General features: G+C 48.0%; 1 protein-coding gene across 1 annotated transcript in view; it reads right to left on the bottom strand.

Annotated features, from left to right (window-relative positions):
• Positions 1-3,939: 3,939 nt before the first annotated feature.
• The window catches only part of ZNF536 (zinc finger protein 536), a 153,521-nt gene continuing 140,820 nt past the window's right edge, over positions 3,940-16,640 (bottom strand). The window contains exons 4-5 of the mRNA XM_029208684.1: positions 12,000-13,568; positions 3,940-4,828 (exon numbers count right to left, since the gene is read on the bottom strand). Coding sequence (XP_029064517.1) covers positions 4,821-4,828; positions 12,000-13,568 — 1,577 coding nt within the window. The 3' untranslated portion in view covers positions 3,940-4,820. The remainder of the gene's footprint in view (positions 4,829-11,999; positions 13,569-16,640) is intronic.

The following is a 16,640-nucleotide window of genomic DNA, read 5'->3' as shown; positions in this document are numbered from 1 at the left end:
GGCCCTGCAGGAGTCAGTGCTCATGAGGACTCTAGGACTGACCAGGTCCTAGAGGGTCACCTGAAAAGTAAAAGCTACAAGGGATCCTGAAAGCCATAGAATTTGAGACACAAGAGGGTACTGAGGGGATTTGTCCAAGCTCCTTGGAGCTCAACTGCTGTAGACACTGCCCTCCATCCAGCCTCCAGGAAGCCTGGTCCTAAGCTGAGTGCATGTCTCAATATTTAAAATCTGCAGTTCACTTCCCACAAGGCATCTTGGAGTGTGTATCTGCCCTCAGCCTGGGCTCTAGAAGATTGGTGGTCTTCTGCAGTACACCGGGGTGTGAAAACCTTCAGGCCAAGGGGTTCCCACTTGTTGTGGATTCTGTCAGTGCCCCATCCCTTCCCCTCTGGTTCTCTGGGATGCAATGGCCTCTTGTTTCTCTCTGACCATGAGAAGACTGCTTGGCTGTTGGATGAGCTGCAGTGACCCTCAACTACTGACTGAGAGCTGCAGAGCTTCTTCAGCCCTCAGGGGTGATTCTGAGGTGAACTTCACATAGTGTCCTAGAGGACCCCCAGGGCACAAAGCCCAGTCCCTGAGCAGTGGCAACCCTGTTGTTAGGCCCCTCACCCCATGCCTCCCTGGATCGCCTCCCACATAAATGACCTGCACCCAGGTCCTTATCTCAGATCTGCTCTTGGGAGACGCCAACTAGGTGAGCAATGGGCTCCTAGAAGACTGAGAAGATAGATGGACTCTCCTGGACAAGAAAGAGCCCCACATTCTGTGAACCCCTGATTCAACACCAAGGCCTCTGCACCCCAGAAGACACCAGCCTCCATCCCGGCCCCAGGTGCAGGGACACCTTGGATGGCTTGTCCTTGTTGTGTTTGCCCTAGCACTCCCCCCAGGACATACAAAATACTTGAGTCAAAAGAGAAAATCGACTTGTCCATCATATAAAAAGAGCAATAATTTGGTAAATTAATTGCAAATTTTCTTTCCCCGCTTGGTTGCCTTTCTCCTTTTATGTGGATAATTGAGAGCATATTATATTAATTTGACAACAACAGAAGTTCAAAAAGAAAACTTAACCTTGTGAGCAGTGGGTTACCATTAGATGGGTGTGTCTGAACAACTCCACAAAGAGCATGAAAGACAAACTCCTCATAAGCCAGCCAATTTCCGGGTGCACAAATGGAGATTTTTGCTAATGAAATAGCTGTGCAGAGTTCCCCAACTTTAACCTTGAAAATGCACACTGTTTGCTCAAGAAGCAGAATCTGCTCATGCAGAGACAACACTGCCCACGTGCGGCTGCATATTTAGGGATGTAGTTTAATCATCGTGATGTGTCTTTGAGAAAAAGTGACTATAGGTGAGCAGTAATCGTCTCCCAAAGTTTAAATTCTTTTTCCCTGCCCCAGAGCATTTGAATTTCATCAAAGAAAACACATTTCGCAGCACGAGTAATTGAAGATGTGGACTTGAAGACTGGGTTTCACCATGAGCTGCACAGCGCCTTCTCCTCCCTCGGCCTATCCCATCTCACGGCACAGTTACCTCCTTGAAACTCCACTCCCCTCTACAAAGGGGGCCTCTTTCCACCTCAGACCAGTGGGCCACCGCGGCTTAGAAGGGTTTAGGCTGTAGGGCCAAGGGCAGAGTAAATAGGAGATGCTTGGGGCTGCCCCAAATCTGAGCCCAAACAGGTCGGGCTTGTTATAATGCCAAGTGGGGATTGGCGGGGGTGGGGTGGCAGGCTTCCAGAAACAGGACAGCCGGCCCCCATGTTGAGCCGTGAATGAAGTCAGCTCATCCCAGAGGCCTGGATGCACCCAGCTCCCTCACAGCCACAGACAGGATGTTCCCAAGAACACGCAACTGGTGAGAAGGGAGTTCTTTCCCAGAGGCAGCAGGAATGAGGGGAATGAGGGGGAGGTGGGTGGGAATGGGGAGAGCAGGGGGAGGGAGGGTCATGAAATGAAAGCGGGGAAGAGGCTGGGAGGAGGCTCATAAAAAACAGGAGAAGAGAATCCACAAAGGTCTCCTCTAAGCTTGAGAAGTCCCCCGGGGGAGCAACCCAGGAAATACCCCCTGCTTTTGAAGTAGAAATGCATGGAGACCCCCTTAGGGGGATTGGGCCCTCGTGGAGGGAACAGGGAACACAGATGCCTGGATAAGGAGCTCGAGGGAGCCTTCCTGCCATCAGGGTGAGAAGCCAGGATGATCTGTTCCCTGCAGCGGCTCTGCCTCTGTTGCCAAGGCCCGGCGACTCATGCTGCACTGGACCCCCAGCCCCACCCCTGCCGGACTGGCAAGGCCAGTGCTGTGGTGTCAGCAAGGTTCTGCAGAGTGCACAGCGAGGCTGTAGATGAAGAACAGAGCCAGGGGCAATGTGTTCAACCCTGAGCCCTTCAACAGACCCCTCCGGTCCTGGCCACATCTCCAGGCTGGAGGCATTGGTCTGGGGGGTGCAGAGGGTGCTCTTGCCTTCACAGAGTTAGATGGTGGTGACCTCTCCTTGGGAGCTGCAAATGTGGCATCTAAAACCCAACGTGGCTTCAGGCCCTGAAGGAGGGAGCACACAGCACCCCTCACAGAGGCTTGGTGTGCGTGGGGAAGTGATGCAGGCCTCGGGGGGCCAGCAGGAGGCGGGGACCCAGGAAAGGGCAGAGATGAATTCTCGTCCCTAGGGCAGTTCCTCAGACTCAGGGGTCATTGGAAGCAAAGACGAAATTCCACCGGAGTCTTTCTTTTGGTTCAGGCTGTGCCTACACACTGCTGGTGAAAGCTCAGGTCGATGTGGCCATGGACCAGGACCTGGTGGCTGGGGTCACTTCGCTTTACCTTGGCTGGGCATTTGGGGGTCCATCACGTTTTTCATAAGAACCCACAGTCCGTTTTCTCAGCTTCACATAAACAGAATCATATTCTCAGCCTCAGAACCTCTCACTTCTCACCTCTTCCCCCCAAATAAGAGACAATCTAATCCTGTATTATATGGTTTTTGGCGTTGGGATCACATGAACAGTTTTCATGAGAAATACTGGAGGGAATGTTTCCAGCAGTCAAGGTGACACAGTTGTCCTGCTGCTAAGGCCAGGCTTGTTCAAATGGACAGTTCTGGGCTTCCAGCCCCTTGTACACAGGACACTTTGTTTATCTGGAATGTGGGGACCAAGCTTGGGGCTTGGGATTCTGTCAAACGATGATAATACCTTTCCCCCCGCCAGGAGCTGTTAGCCAGGGAGCAGGGTGAGCATGGAATTTAGAAGTTTACAAAACAGACCCAATCAGAGAAGCTTGGAAACACCGTTGAAGTGGCAGAGGGGCCTGAAGTCCAGCCCATGGACAAAAAAACTAAGCAAAATACAAAAGGAAAGTGAAATCCTTCCTTCCTGCACCCTTCCCGCCATGATGGGGTGGAGGGCGGGGCAGGCAGAAGCCTGTACGACAGACCAGGGCACAACCAAAAAATCTCAGTGGACAAAAATACTCCACACTCCAACAATTCCAACTACCTTTCCGTGTAAAACTACTCTTCACAGGATGAAAAGAAAATGTTAAGGTTTGCTGCAGGAAGGCCAGGCAGATGTAGTCCTCCACACCGGGGATGAGGGACAGCAGCCTGCACAGACCCCCACAGGGCCTGTGAGCCATCATGCGGTCTAGACACACACCCGAGAGACACTGGTACAGAGAGATGCACTCCCTGGACCCGCCACGGTCACCCCACCCAAATCAGGAGGTGCCTTGACATTTGTATGTTTAGGAATTGTAACTCCTGGGTCCACCTGAAGATGGGTGGAAGATGCAGTAGGTGGCCCAGAAAACAAACCATGGGACAGCATCACTAGTTTCCCTGAATGTCCTGTTGAGGCTCCCGACAGAGGGATGTCAAAGGGTGGAGGGTGTTGTGGAGTGAATTAACATAATGACTCAAAACTGCACTAATGTTTCACAGCTTTTTTTTATTAGCAATACCAAGATAAGTTATTGAAGCATTTTTAGTATTGTTTTACATTCCATTCATAAATGACCTAACTTGTAACTCAGCTTACAGCACACTTAAAGATATAGTTTGACACTTATTCAGAAAGCTACAATTATTATAACTTACATGCCTTCATTACCAGGAACACCTTCATATATCTTCTAATTACTTCAACAATACTCTGTTCCAAAGCACACGATAACCTGGTACAAGTTTACACATTTTGCTTCAATCACCATTTTTAAGGAGTGGATATCAAGGTGCTATTCACTGGAATTTTACGTCATCTGTTCCTGGTTAACATGACGACCTGACACAATATTAAACTAGCAATATTACTGCTTAAATACTATGGAGAAAGATAATTACTGCACTTTTCTGTATTCTCTAAAGTGTTACAAAATACAGGACAATCAGACACAAGCAGTAATGCCAACGAGACCATCGCAGGGCCCGCCTCTAGGAGCTGTGCTGAGCAGGCCCCCCATCAGGGTTTCCACAGGTGAAGGGACCTCGAATCCACCAGCGTGTGTCATGCAGAATTCATGACTCGGAGGGAATTTTCTCTCCCGTTCAAGTTACTAAGCCTTCACCATCCTTCGCTAATAGCGGAACATATGGGGCAGTATTTTTAGCCTCCCTGATTCTTTGCTATATATACCGTAGGTTGGTGTGCCATGTGTATACACATACCTATGCCAATAGTAATTATTTATTCAACACACATATGTGTATACATTCTTCTCTTGACTTTATACGATTAACAAGCTGCAGATAGCCACCGAGGAGCACGAACAGACAAGGGCAAGTCCAGCTAGACCGACTAGAACAGGGGGTGTCACTTACCTGCAAGAAAATGTGCAGATTCATTAAACAATCCAGAAACCACGTGGGCCAGAGGCATTTGAAAGCAAGGGCAGGGCCACATTCCCTAATTGTTTAATGGGATAATGACAATAAAGCAATATTTATAAAATTTGCTCCTTCTGCCTCTGGCTAAAGCAAGAAGAGCCCATGTGATTAGAGCAGGTTGGCAATTAGATGCAGAGGTGCTGTTGATCAGCGCTAAGTAATAGGAGAAAATTACTACTTATTTGAAAGCTGGGCTTGGCACATAGCATCTGAAAATAAAAAACAAAGAACCTGATTCCTTCAGCAGTTAAGATGTGGTCCGTGGTACATGTGGCAGCTAGATGGCTGCCCGCGCCAACCACCACTTTGATTCAGTAGCCTAAGAAGGTAGACCCCAGAACTTAAGCCCAGAGTACCCACACACAGGTCAAGACAGCCATGGGGTCACAGAGCTCCTATTGCATGTGGCGGTGGCTGGGCCTGCCTGGAGAGTTTGCATTTCCCCAGGGATGTGGGTGTCCGTTCTGACAACACTCTCTTCTCTCAGCATTCTCTTCCTCCCTCCCAATTTGAAGTCCTCATTAGGGAGGAAAAACATTGTATATATGTTTTGAACCAAAGAGCTTGGTCGGTCTCTTCTCCCACCTCAGGCTTGATCCTGGGCAGTAGGTATCACGCGATCCAAAGAGAACATGGACACGGCAACTAAAATGAAAGCTACCAGACTTTTCTCCTGCTTTGGAGGCACTGTTGATTCAGACGGTAGCTTTTGGAGCCAAAAATATGCAGCAAAAGGAAAGGAACATAAACAAGGCTAAATGTCACCAGTGTTTGCCGACTTACAGACACCATCCATTTGTTTGTTCTGAAATGACGAGTGGACCATTTGGCAAATACAATGGTATTCACACAACAGTTCTGTCATCCTGCAGTGCAAACGACATCATGTCAGTGGCATTCCCATTTAACTTAAAAAGAGGGAAGGGGAGGAGGAATAGAATGCCGAAAGAGTTTGGAGAGGGCTGCCATTCGAAGAGGATGCCTCTTCGTCAACATGGTGCACACAGAGAGCCTCTGGATGAGGGCAAGGGAGAGCCTGCCCAGGGTGCTGGTTTCTGTGGGAGACCCCGGGGGACAGCACCTGTGCTTTGTCCCACCAGAGTTAAAGGGAAAGGCCCTGCAGCCAGCTGTGCGGCAGCCAGCCTGGGCAGAGCAGGCAGGAGGGGTGGTGATTTGCATTAATTGAAAGGATCTGCCCTTGGACTTCAGGACAAGCCAAGTGGTCCTCTCTACTGAGGCCTGACATCAGGCTCTGGACACACATTATTACTGGGAGCAGGCTGGACTACGGAAATCAAAGACCAACCTGTAAATGATAAAATCGGGCAAAGAAAGCAAGTGCAAAAGTTGTGCTTTATCAACAATCTCTGCAAGCCAACACATAAGAGAGTCATCTCATGAAGAAGAGGAAGAGAAGAATGGTTGCTCATTTGGCTTTAAATAAAGCATGGCAGCTCTAGAGACAGGACCTTACAACAGAGGTTCCCTGGGCCTCCTAGGCTCACTGCCTTCACATGTGTTGGCTGAGCCCGGGCACCTGTCTGCTTGGCAAATTTGGATTTTGTGGTTCTCGTCCTCTGCCATTTAACTAATTTAACTGCCTTTCTCCATTAGAACCTGATGGCTTCAGGGTCACACCTTAGAACTTAAGATCATCCACAAAAATGTACCAGCTGTCATAGGCTGTGCACCAGTAGCCCATGCTCCGGTGTCTTCATACACATATATGCAGTGTTTTCACATACTCCACCACTGCTCCCTTGAAAATCCCTAACTGACCACAGACCTTAGCCATTTATTGGCCAAAGACTGAGGAGGCAGGACTTATTTCCTACTCCAAAGCACTTGCCTTCTAACAGGAGAAGAATCGGGTAGAAACTGAAACGGTGAGACCATGGCAATGAGATGTCAACACAAAATTGTCAGAACTGTCTTCTAAGCTAATGTTCCCACATACCAAGAAATAGCTATCAATGGCTTGGCAAGGCAGACCCAAGGAAATAAGACGTGTCTCCATAACATTGATGGAAAGTAAGATTTGTGCCTGCTCAGTGCTAAAGGGATGACTGCAACCAAAAGACATTTGGGCAGTGACATCATCTCCTTGTGATAGCCTCATGCGGATGTTCACCCCTTCCAGAAAATACCAGCTCAACTGAGAACCATTTATCCAAGCTCTTATACATCCATTGCCTCTTTTTATCCTCACACTTCTGTCCATCAAGCTCACCTCGGAGCCAAGAAAGAGCTCCTGTGTCTTCCTCCTCTGCCCACATTGGCCATGATGGGGGTCAGCCTTTCAGAGCCCTGAAGTCTCTGATGCATAGGTAGAGATGTGACCTTCCAGAAATAGCTACTCCAGGCCACCTGGGTCTACAAGTCCTCTCTCTCTCTCTCTCTCTCTCTCTCTCTGCAAAATCTCTCAGATCTCTGGCGTTAAATGGCAATAGATGGAACGTTGTAGCTGCTGGCCTGGGTCCTGCCTGCGTCATCTCACTGGCCAGTGGGGTAGCAGAGGACGGCTTTCACATGTCTTCTCTAGGATGACCACAGCAACACAACCCTCTTTATACTAGCGCGGGGGCCAGCAAACTTGGATCTGTGGGCCAATTCTAGCCCACTGTCTGTGTTAGTAAGTGAAGTTTATTGGAACACAGCCATGCCCATTCGCTTCCTTATTGCTTACTGTCTGCTTTGTGCTGCCCAGCAGAGACCACAGGGCCTGCAAGCCTAAGGGCTCTCTGGCCGTCTAAGAAAACAGCTGCCCACCCCTGGATATCTTCAGACTGCCTATGCTGAGAAATCAACAAGGTTTCTGGAGGACTGAGTCACCTTTTAAAAGAGTTCAGCTTCGTTACCCTGGTTCATTTCATCACACATTTCAGAATACATGAGGTACAGAGGTTTAAGTAGACCCCATCTTTTTTTTTCAGGAAGGGAGTCCTAATTTTCTCATTGCTATGAGAGAATCCAGGGGCGCAGGCATAACTTGGGTCAGGGAAGCCAGTCTCCCCCCCAACTGGGAATACTGGGGCTATTGCTGGTAATGACCCTGCCTTCTCACTGGCTTCCTCCCCACTCTGGTGGGTCACTTGGTCTGGCAGCCACAACACAAGGGCCTCATGCCCACAATAGACAAGCTGATAGATTCTCCTCACTCAGCCGGGCTTCCCTGAGTGGCGGTAACTCCAGAGCAGAGCTTCGAAGAGTAAGGGGGTTGCACTCTTCTCACTCATGTTCCCTTAATTTGATTTTAGTTCTTCCCCATCAACCCTACCCCTGGGCTCACCAAAGAACACACAGAGCAAACTCTGCTTGCAAGACTCAATACACGATGGCTCCCAGACATCTGTCTCAGGTTCAAAAGCAAAAGTAAGGGTTTCTTTCTAAATCCACAAACTCTGGAGTGAAGCAAGCTCTGTACCTGGGCCATGCAGCCAGCCCCCCAGGTGCTGTGCAGCCCAGCCTCTGTGCTGACTAGGGCCCACCAGAGCACTCTCAGATCTCCGAGCTACTGGCTGTCCCAATAGTTTGTCAGATTTCTCAGGCTGGACAAAGGGGCTGTCTGCCTTGTCTTGTCAGTGGATGTGACGCTGCCCTGGTCTGACCTTGCCCCCCTTATTAAATACTCACATGGATCTTGTCCCATTACAAAACCAAGGTCAAACCCATTCCCAAAACACCGAGGACACATCCGAGTTCTCCAACGGCCGGGAGTGCCCTTGTACATTATGCTCTTCAACAGAATAAAGAAAGGTAGGCCATGCCTGGAGTCTGGAAACCACCTCACGAAATGAGGACTTTGATTGGAGCAGGATTTCTTGTAACGAGATCAGGCCCAGAGTGGGAACTGACTCACTCTAGAAGCAACAGTGCATGTCCTTCAGCTTAACCCAAGATGGCTCAATCTGCTCCTCGGGATCATCTGTAGCGTGCCTCTGATCTTTTGAAAATTCATGCTCAAGCTCTCAACGTTGTCACATGCTACATACCTCCCCTACCTGGCTGGCTGGGTTGCCTAGCAGTGGACAGCGCACATTGTCCAGGACCCCAGGTCCATGACACCAAGGAATGAAAGACCAGAGTTTTAAAAGTCAGAAAGCAGGCATGCAGAATTAAGGAAGCATCCAGAAGTAGGGCCTATAGCATGAAGATCACCCACAGACTTAGGGTTAGAAGCCACCTTCTCCACTGACCAGCATGTGTCAGCAGAGCCACTGAGCTCTAGTGGGGGGGGGGGGGGGGGGGGGGGGGGGGGGTCTATGTGATTTGAACAGCGTCTTTACTGATGCTTCTTCTAATACTTCTACACTCATGAGAATAGAAACAGACAGACATTAGCTCCTCCCACAAGCCTGTTTCTAAGGGTGTCAAAGTGGGGATTTGGGTTTACTAACCAGATAGAATCAGACCCCAAACTCTTAAGTTTAGAACTATCAGAATAATTCTTTGGTTAGGCAAAGCCCAGCTTCTTGAGGAAACCAGCTATTAAGCTGCTGGGCCAGTTTGGAAATCCATATCTACTCTGAGTGGAGCAGAGAGGAGGGAATAAACATTAGGAATATTTGATTCCTTGTGCCAATATCATTTCCACCCTGGCAAAGTCAAGCCAATGGGAGTTTGAAGTTTTCAACTATCGCTTGTGCTTTTTGCAATGCTAGAAAGGCAGTAAACTAGGCAGTAAGAAAAAATGTCCTCAAATGCCCCCTTTGTAGCTCAGTGGGTTTAAGTTTTCGTCACAGATATCAACTCTTAGGAAGGATGAATATGCCTGGCCCTCCTGGTTCACAGCAGCCAGTAAGAAAACAAGAAGAGGATTTTGATTATGGTGGGCCAGGTATGGGAAGGGGGAATGAGAACTGGACAGAGTCAGGCCATCCTGGAGGCGAAAGGACAGGGCTTCCACCCCAACCAAGCAAACACAAAGGCCAGAGAAGGGCCTTCCTTGCCTGCTCCCAAGCTAAAGCAAGAGGGAGGATGCAGAAGAAATTAGGATAAATGAAATGCAGAACTTGTGCACTCTAAAAATAGACATTTTTTGGCAGGAGTTAGTTTTGGCATCTCACCATGATTTCAAGGTGGATCCATAGGACCTGGACCGTCCGCTGGGAAGCGACCAGGTGCCTTGGGGCCTGGCTGGCCTGAGGGTCGTCACTCCCCTTTTGGGAGAGAGGCCATGACTTACATCTCAGGCTCTTTTGCCCAATGGCTGAAAGGTTGACTAAGCAAGTTTTTTTTGCACGTACCCTGGAAATGTCAGGGAAGTGTGGTGAGCTGCTATTCTGGGAGGGGGCAAAAGGGCCTAAGAGCTGCAGCTCGGAGGAAAGGGCTTCCTGGTGCTGCCTTCCCCTCCACCCTCGCCTGGTGCAAAAGGACACAAGTGGGCACGCTTCCTCAAAGGCGGGCAGCCTTCCTTCGGCATTGATAGGACGATGGGAAAATTAATAGGGGTAATATGAGCTCATTTCAATAATAATGAGCTTATAAACATGCCAGGTTTTGATCTTTTCTGATTCATGGATTCCTGGCAGGAACTATGGGTCCTACGTAGGTATTTGAAAGAACTGAAAATAGACTTAAAAAAAAAACCCCAAACAACAATAAAAAAGAAAGCACTCCAATCACAAACTTAAAAACAACAATAAAAAAAAAAAAGAGCAAAAAAAAAATTGGACTGACATAAAACTCTTTTCTCTTTCTTTTAAATATTGTTTTTAACAGCTTCAAAAGTAATGAATCGTATGTGGCTAAAAATAGATCTGGGGTGCTGGTTAATGGGGCCTTATGAATCATTCAGCATAAGGAATTGTCAATATTTTTTTGAGCTGTCAGAAATCCATTTAGTGATTTTTGACAATTCAAAAAATATTTCTGACTGCTTGATCCAGTTCTTAGTGAATTAGGGAAGGAGAGGGAGAAAGAAATACATCAATTTAAATTATGAACTGAGTCCAGCTTGCTGAATCCCACTCTGTGCTAAAAGGAATGTCAGGATTCAGAAGTTAAATACTACTCCCTTCCATCCATTTTCCTTCCTTCTTCTCTCCTTTCCTTCCTCCCTTCTTTCCTTCTTTCTTTCCTTTTTTCAACAAGTGAAGTAAAGTCACAGAAATTCATTCATAGATTACAGATGGAAAGGTACCGTGGTCATTTGTCTCTAGTGAAGATATTTGGGGCTGGGAATAACATACTGAGCTTCGATTCCGAGAAAGGCTTTCGAATAAGGATATCTGGGTGACAAGAGAATGACTTTGATCCTCCCTGCCCACGCCGACATTGATTTGATGCAGGTCTAGGCTTCAAATCTAGCATTACTTTTTAAGATCTGGAATTACTTTGGAGTAACCATATTCTTTAAGGAGGTAAAGAAGTGCCAGTTTGCTAACAAGATCAGGCAGGCATAAATCCAAGACACACAGGATCACAACCCTGCTAACCAGGGACTTCATAATGTACATTCTTGTTCGAACAACAGGTGAAGAAACAGACAGACAGAAGGCAATAATAGAAGGCCAAAGTCACAGTAACTGCCATTTGGTATGTCTGAAGATGAATCACAAATACCCCAAACCATCTCCCTGTTTGGAGAGAGGGTCATTTTATTTCTACATTGTGGTTAGTGTGATATGATTTTAGTATCCTCAAGTCATTATAAAGAAAAGTTTCAGAAAGCAGATTTGGCTTAGCAAAGCAGTAAGGGATTGTCTTTAGGCATCTTATGCATAAGTTGAAAAGACTGAAAAGTTTGCAAGTTACCATGTCTCTTTCTCTTTTTGTTTTTTGAATTTTTTCCTTTCCCCCTCAAGTTACGGGTTAAAAACAGGAGTAGTGCACACTGTGAGACCCCGCCCCCTTTTCCATGCCTTCCGTACAGGCATTTCAGATCACAATGATGCAAACTGAAACACGAAAGTACGAGGTCCAACACTTCTAAATGAAGTTGACTCTCATGATTGTCTATATTGCATATACAGCATAGTCGGGGTATTTCTTATGTGTAGTTCAAAATCTGCTCATGGATAAGTCTACCCCAATTTTTAAAAATGCACAAATCAGCACTGATGTTTTGGGAAATGAACTAAAGGAAGAGGATTCTAAAACTTACCACACAAGTCTGGCCTCTTGATACATCCAGAATTTGCTGTGCTACTTGCAAGTCCGTTAAAGGCTGCTAAGCCATCGGCGCTGTAGGCCCTGAGGACCGACAGCACATTCACCGGCTTCTCCAGGCCCTGGGGCCCCCGCTCTGGCTTGGGCAGGCTCGCCACGGGGTCCTGGGCTGGAAGAAGGCCCGGGCTGTGCCACTGCTTCTCCGATGCCTGGGGTAGAGGGGAGACCAGTCCCTGGATGGGCTGTGGGGCGCCTGCGGGCAGCAGGCCATCCCCACCGTCGCTGCCCCCGTCCTTGCTCAGGGCAGGCGGCTTGCTCATCATCTCCGGCTCCGTGTCGATATCCTCTTCCTCGTTGTTTTCTCCTTTGGAGGAGTCCATGTCCTCTGAGGAGGCGATGTCCGAGAGGTCATCAGTAGTGTTCTTATTTGTGGTTTCAGGGATCAGGATCGGGGCATCATCTTCCAAGTGGGCCTTCCCATCGGGCTCCCTGTTGGGGCAGGAACTGGAGGCCCCCGAGCCCAGCAGACCTGGGTAAACACCGAACTGCTTGTAGAAGTCTGACGGGAAGTTACAGAACGTGGGGTCCACGTGGCCGGGCCATGGGCCACCCTTCTGCTCCCCCAGAGTCTCTTTGACCTGTCCTTGGGCCATCTTTTCAGAAGCCGAGTCTAGGGGCCCCATCATGTTGGAAAGCGCCATCTCTTTGCTTGATTGTACCGAGGGCAACAAGGCCACTTTACTGGCCTCCCGGGCTTGGTCTTTGCAATTGACCGTCACCCCGACGGCACTATCTTTGCGTTTCGATTTGCCCAGGTGGTTGGCCTGGAGATGAAGGGCCATCAGCTCCATAGAGGACGTTGTGAAAGCACAAAACAAGCAGCCATGCCACGCGATGCTGTCTTGTACAGTCACCGAGGAGCCTGGGAGGGAGGCGGCGTCTGGCCGCACGGACAAGTCCAGGGGCTCGTACTGAGACTTCTCAGACTTCCTGGGGCCCGCCTTGCCGCCCGCCTTCTCCTCGCCACCGTCTGCCCCGTGGACCTTCATGGAAGGAGGGTCAGATAGGGCTTTGTCCTTCATGTCCTTCTCCTTCTTCAAGGAGCTTAGGACAAAGCTGTCCATGAACGCTTGCAAGGACCCTTGGAAATTCACACCGTTGTTCACGATACTTTGATAAGCTCTCCCGATCTCGGAGAAGTGGGTGCTTTTGGAAGGAAGGTCGGTACCTTTCAGAGTGTCTGAAGGAGCCTCAGAAGGCAAGCCAGTGGCCTGCCCTGAGTGATCTCCAGATGAGAGCACCCCTGCTGTCCACTGCTGAGACGCAGGGCCACCTCTGAAGTCGATTCCGGGGAGGCCCTTAAAGGCGCCCCTCAGGATGTCTGGCCTGATAAACAAAGCAGCTTTGTTGGACAGCTCGTCCCTGTGCTCTTGGTTCAGGGGCTGCCCAGACAGTGGCCCGGCTCCGTTCTGCCGCTCCCGGTGGTGCCGCTCTAGGTGATATTTTAAGGAGGCTGATTGGGTGCCGGCATAATCACAGTGGGGACATTTGTAGGGTTTCTCACCTGCAAGATTTTGGTATAAGGAGAAAAAAAAAAAGTGTTAATCTCATTTTGGTGTGCTGAACAAGGCTAGAAGGATCAACATTTGTTCTTGGAAACAAAGCAGCTCAAACTAATAATTAGTTAGAGAACAACTGTTTTTTAATAGAAGAATAATTCGTACTCTTAAGCTTTTTTAATGATTTTGTACCATTTGGGACTATTCAGGAATGACATACTATCTACACACAATTAGCTATCTTTTTCTTTATCTAACATGTGAAAACGGCTGTAGATTTAAAAGCTATGATTATGAAAATTAAGCATAATAATTTCAACCACAGTGATCATTAAAAGTAGAAGTTTAAAAAGACAAAGTATGTAACAAATGGGTGGTTGCAATATTTTGTGTATACGATAGCTCTAAAATTTGTTTAAATTATACACATGGAAACCATTTTTAAACCTAAAAATTTTATGGCACTGTTACGCAAGACTGAAATGAATGATTTAAGTCTTGCTCTGCAGTAAATCATGGATATAATTAGCAAATGGCATACTGCACAAGTAATTTATCATTATTTGGAGGGCACCATTCCAGACGGGCTCAGATATCTGCAGACCTACTGCATTGTTTCTAAATAAAGAACTATAAATACCGATTCTATAAAATATTAATACCATTACAGTGCATTATGATTGCAGCATGTAAAGGCATATAGTTAAGATAAAAAGCAGTCAATAAAACTTAAAAGAAAATGAGTAATAAAAAGGCACAAAATATATTTAGTTTCTGTATTTGAAATTAACATTATCTACTGGTCTTTGTAGTGCCTTAAATTTGTACTAATGGCAAACCTAATGCTCTGGTAGTAAAATGTGTAATTTACCTATAATAAGCACTTTCTAGAGAATAAAAATAGCTTTAAAGACTTTTAAAACATATAAGATCATTTTCATGAATTAAATATTTATTTAAATCCAACACACAACTTCTATTGTTCTTTCTACTATGGGAAAGATACCATAACATACAACTTAGACCTGCCTACGTTGTAGGAGAGAGGAAAAGGGGAGGGTAAACAAATGCGGATTTAAATATATTCCAAGAATGTGTTCGCAATCCAGGGTCTTCTCTGGACTTTGGAATCGAAAAGCTCTCTGGAAGGAATGGGACTGTTAGAGTTCCCACGAGCTTGCTCACAACTCCCTGTCAATAGCCACAATTAATTCTCCGAGGAAATTCAAGCATCCCCCACGGCTTCCTCTATTCTATTGTAAAACACACTGATCTAAAAGCAACAGCAAGTCATGGGTGAATGGTGTATTCTGGAGACATTTTACTGTGTCTAGTCTCAGCTGACGCCGTGACTCCCAGCTCTCCAGGCATAGGCCATTTGGGGGTAAGGCACTTGTTGGGGGTGGGGATGCATGCATTTTGTAAATAAGAGGACCACCAGCCCAGGTTCTGAGCAGAGGACTCCAGGTCACCTCCGGACTGTGCGCTCCAGCCTGGGAGAAGCTATGCCTGCCTCATCAAATGGTGGCTATGTGCTCCTCTTTCCCTCCTACGAGCAGCTGAAGGTTTCCTCTGGACACATCAGATTCCCATCTGGGGATCTCTTTCTCTGAATGAAAAGGTCACGCTGTCTCTAGACCAATGACATGGATCTAGAGGAAGACTCACTCCCCTTTGATGTAAAGGTACAAATGGCTTCAGGCACCATTTCCCACATCTTGAAGTCAATCCCGGTGTTAGGCTTGGATTCACTTCAGCCACTGCTATTTGGACATCTCACCGGAGACTAGGGGACCCTCAGTGGGATGGGCACTGTGGACGGGGTACTTCCGGGCTGACCTAGAAGTCCAGTGCCAGTTGGAGAAGAGGCAGCCCCTGAAGCTGAGGGGGTGTCTGTGGGGCTTGTGGTAGGAGAGCCTGATGAGGAACTCAAGATCCTGGCCCACGGGTTGATGTAAACCCGGGGGGGGAGGGCCCTGCAGTGAGAGTTGGCAGAGGTGCCTACAGGTACTGGATGAGACCCGGGTTGCATTTCAAAAGTGCACCTGGAAACGATTAAGTGCATCTGGCAAAGGGTTTGTAGAGCATGCATGGGCATCCATCAGCAGGAGATGCAGAGAGAAAATGTAGACCTTCCCTCCAGGCCGGGGTGGAGCGGGGACTGCCTTTCTTGGCTGACTGCAGGGATGCTCGGAAGAAGTGCGTAGATTTCCAAGGGACACACACTTGAAATGCTCACTGCAGCAGTGGTTGTCAGACTGTACTGAGCATTGAATCCCCAGGAGACTATAAAACACCCGTTCTGGGACCTAAGGCAGAGCAGTTCTGATTCCCTGGGTCTGGGGTGGGTCCAGAAGTGGGTGCTTCTAGTAAGTGCCCCTGATGATTCTGATGCTAAAACTCTAAACATTACATTTTGAAAAACCAAAGTGGAACAGCTTGGGGAGCTTTCAAAAGTGCTGATACCTGGTCCCACTTCCACCCCCAGAAATTCTGAGTTCCCGGGACAGACTGAGCTCTGGGGTCTTTCAAAGGCCCCCACGTGACCCTCTGTGGCGCCTGGGTGGGGAACCACTACATAGAGCCTCCCTGGGAAGTACTCTTTTAGGTCGGTACTGTGGAACAGTGCAGCAGGGAAGCTAGTCTGGACCTCTGGACCCCAGGAGGCATCTGGAGAGTCTGGACTGGGGACAGAGAACCTGTGTTATTTTTGCTCCACTGGGCATTCCTATCTTGGGACCTTTGCTTCCCCGACCTATAATGTGGCAAGTCGGAGCACATGTTCTCTATGGCATCATGTCAACTCTAAAAGTCATGTCAAGGGCTAAACAAAGTCTCCTGAATGATGCCAGAGGCATACGTGTCCATACATGTATGTACCCGCACACCCGGAAACACATGGATTCGTTCACACAGTCTCTATTGAATGAGCACCCCCTACCCCCCAAGTACTGCTCTTGGTGCTGGGAATTGAGTGAAGAACCAAAGAGACAAGGCCCCTACTCTCACGGCTTTGAGAGGACACATATCATAGGATCATTAAAGAAAGAGGCACACACACACATACCACACACACA

The sequence above is a fragment of the Monodon monoceros genome, unplaced genomic scaffold (genome assembly GCF_005190385.1).
Source record: "Monodon monoceros isolate NGI ecotype Baffin Bay Population unplaced genomic scaffold, NGI_Narwhal_1 Super_Scaffold_10, whole genome shotgun sequence".
NCBI lineage: Eukaryota > Metazoa > Chordata > Mammalia > Artiodactyla > Monodontidae > Monodon > Monodon monoceros.
The sequence above is the reverse complement of the archived record's forward strand: the minus strand, read 5'-3'. Positions and strand labels throughout refer to the sequence as shown.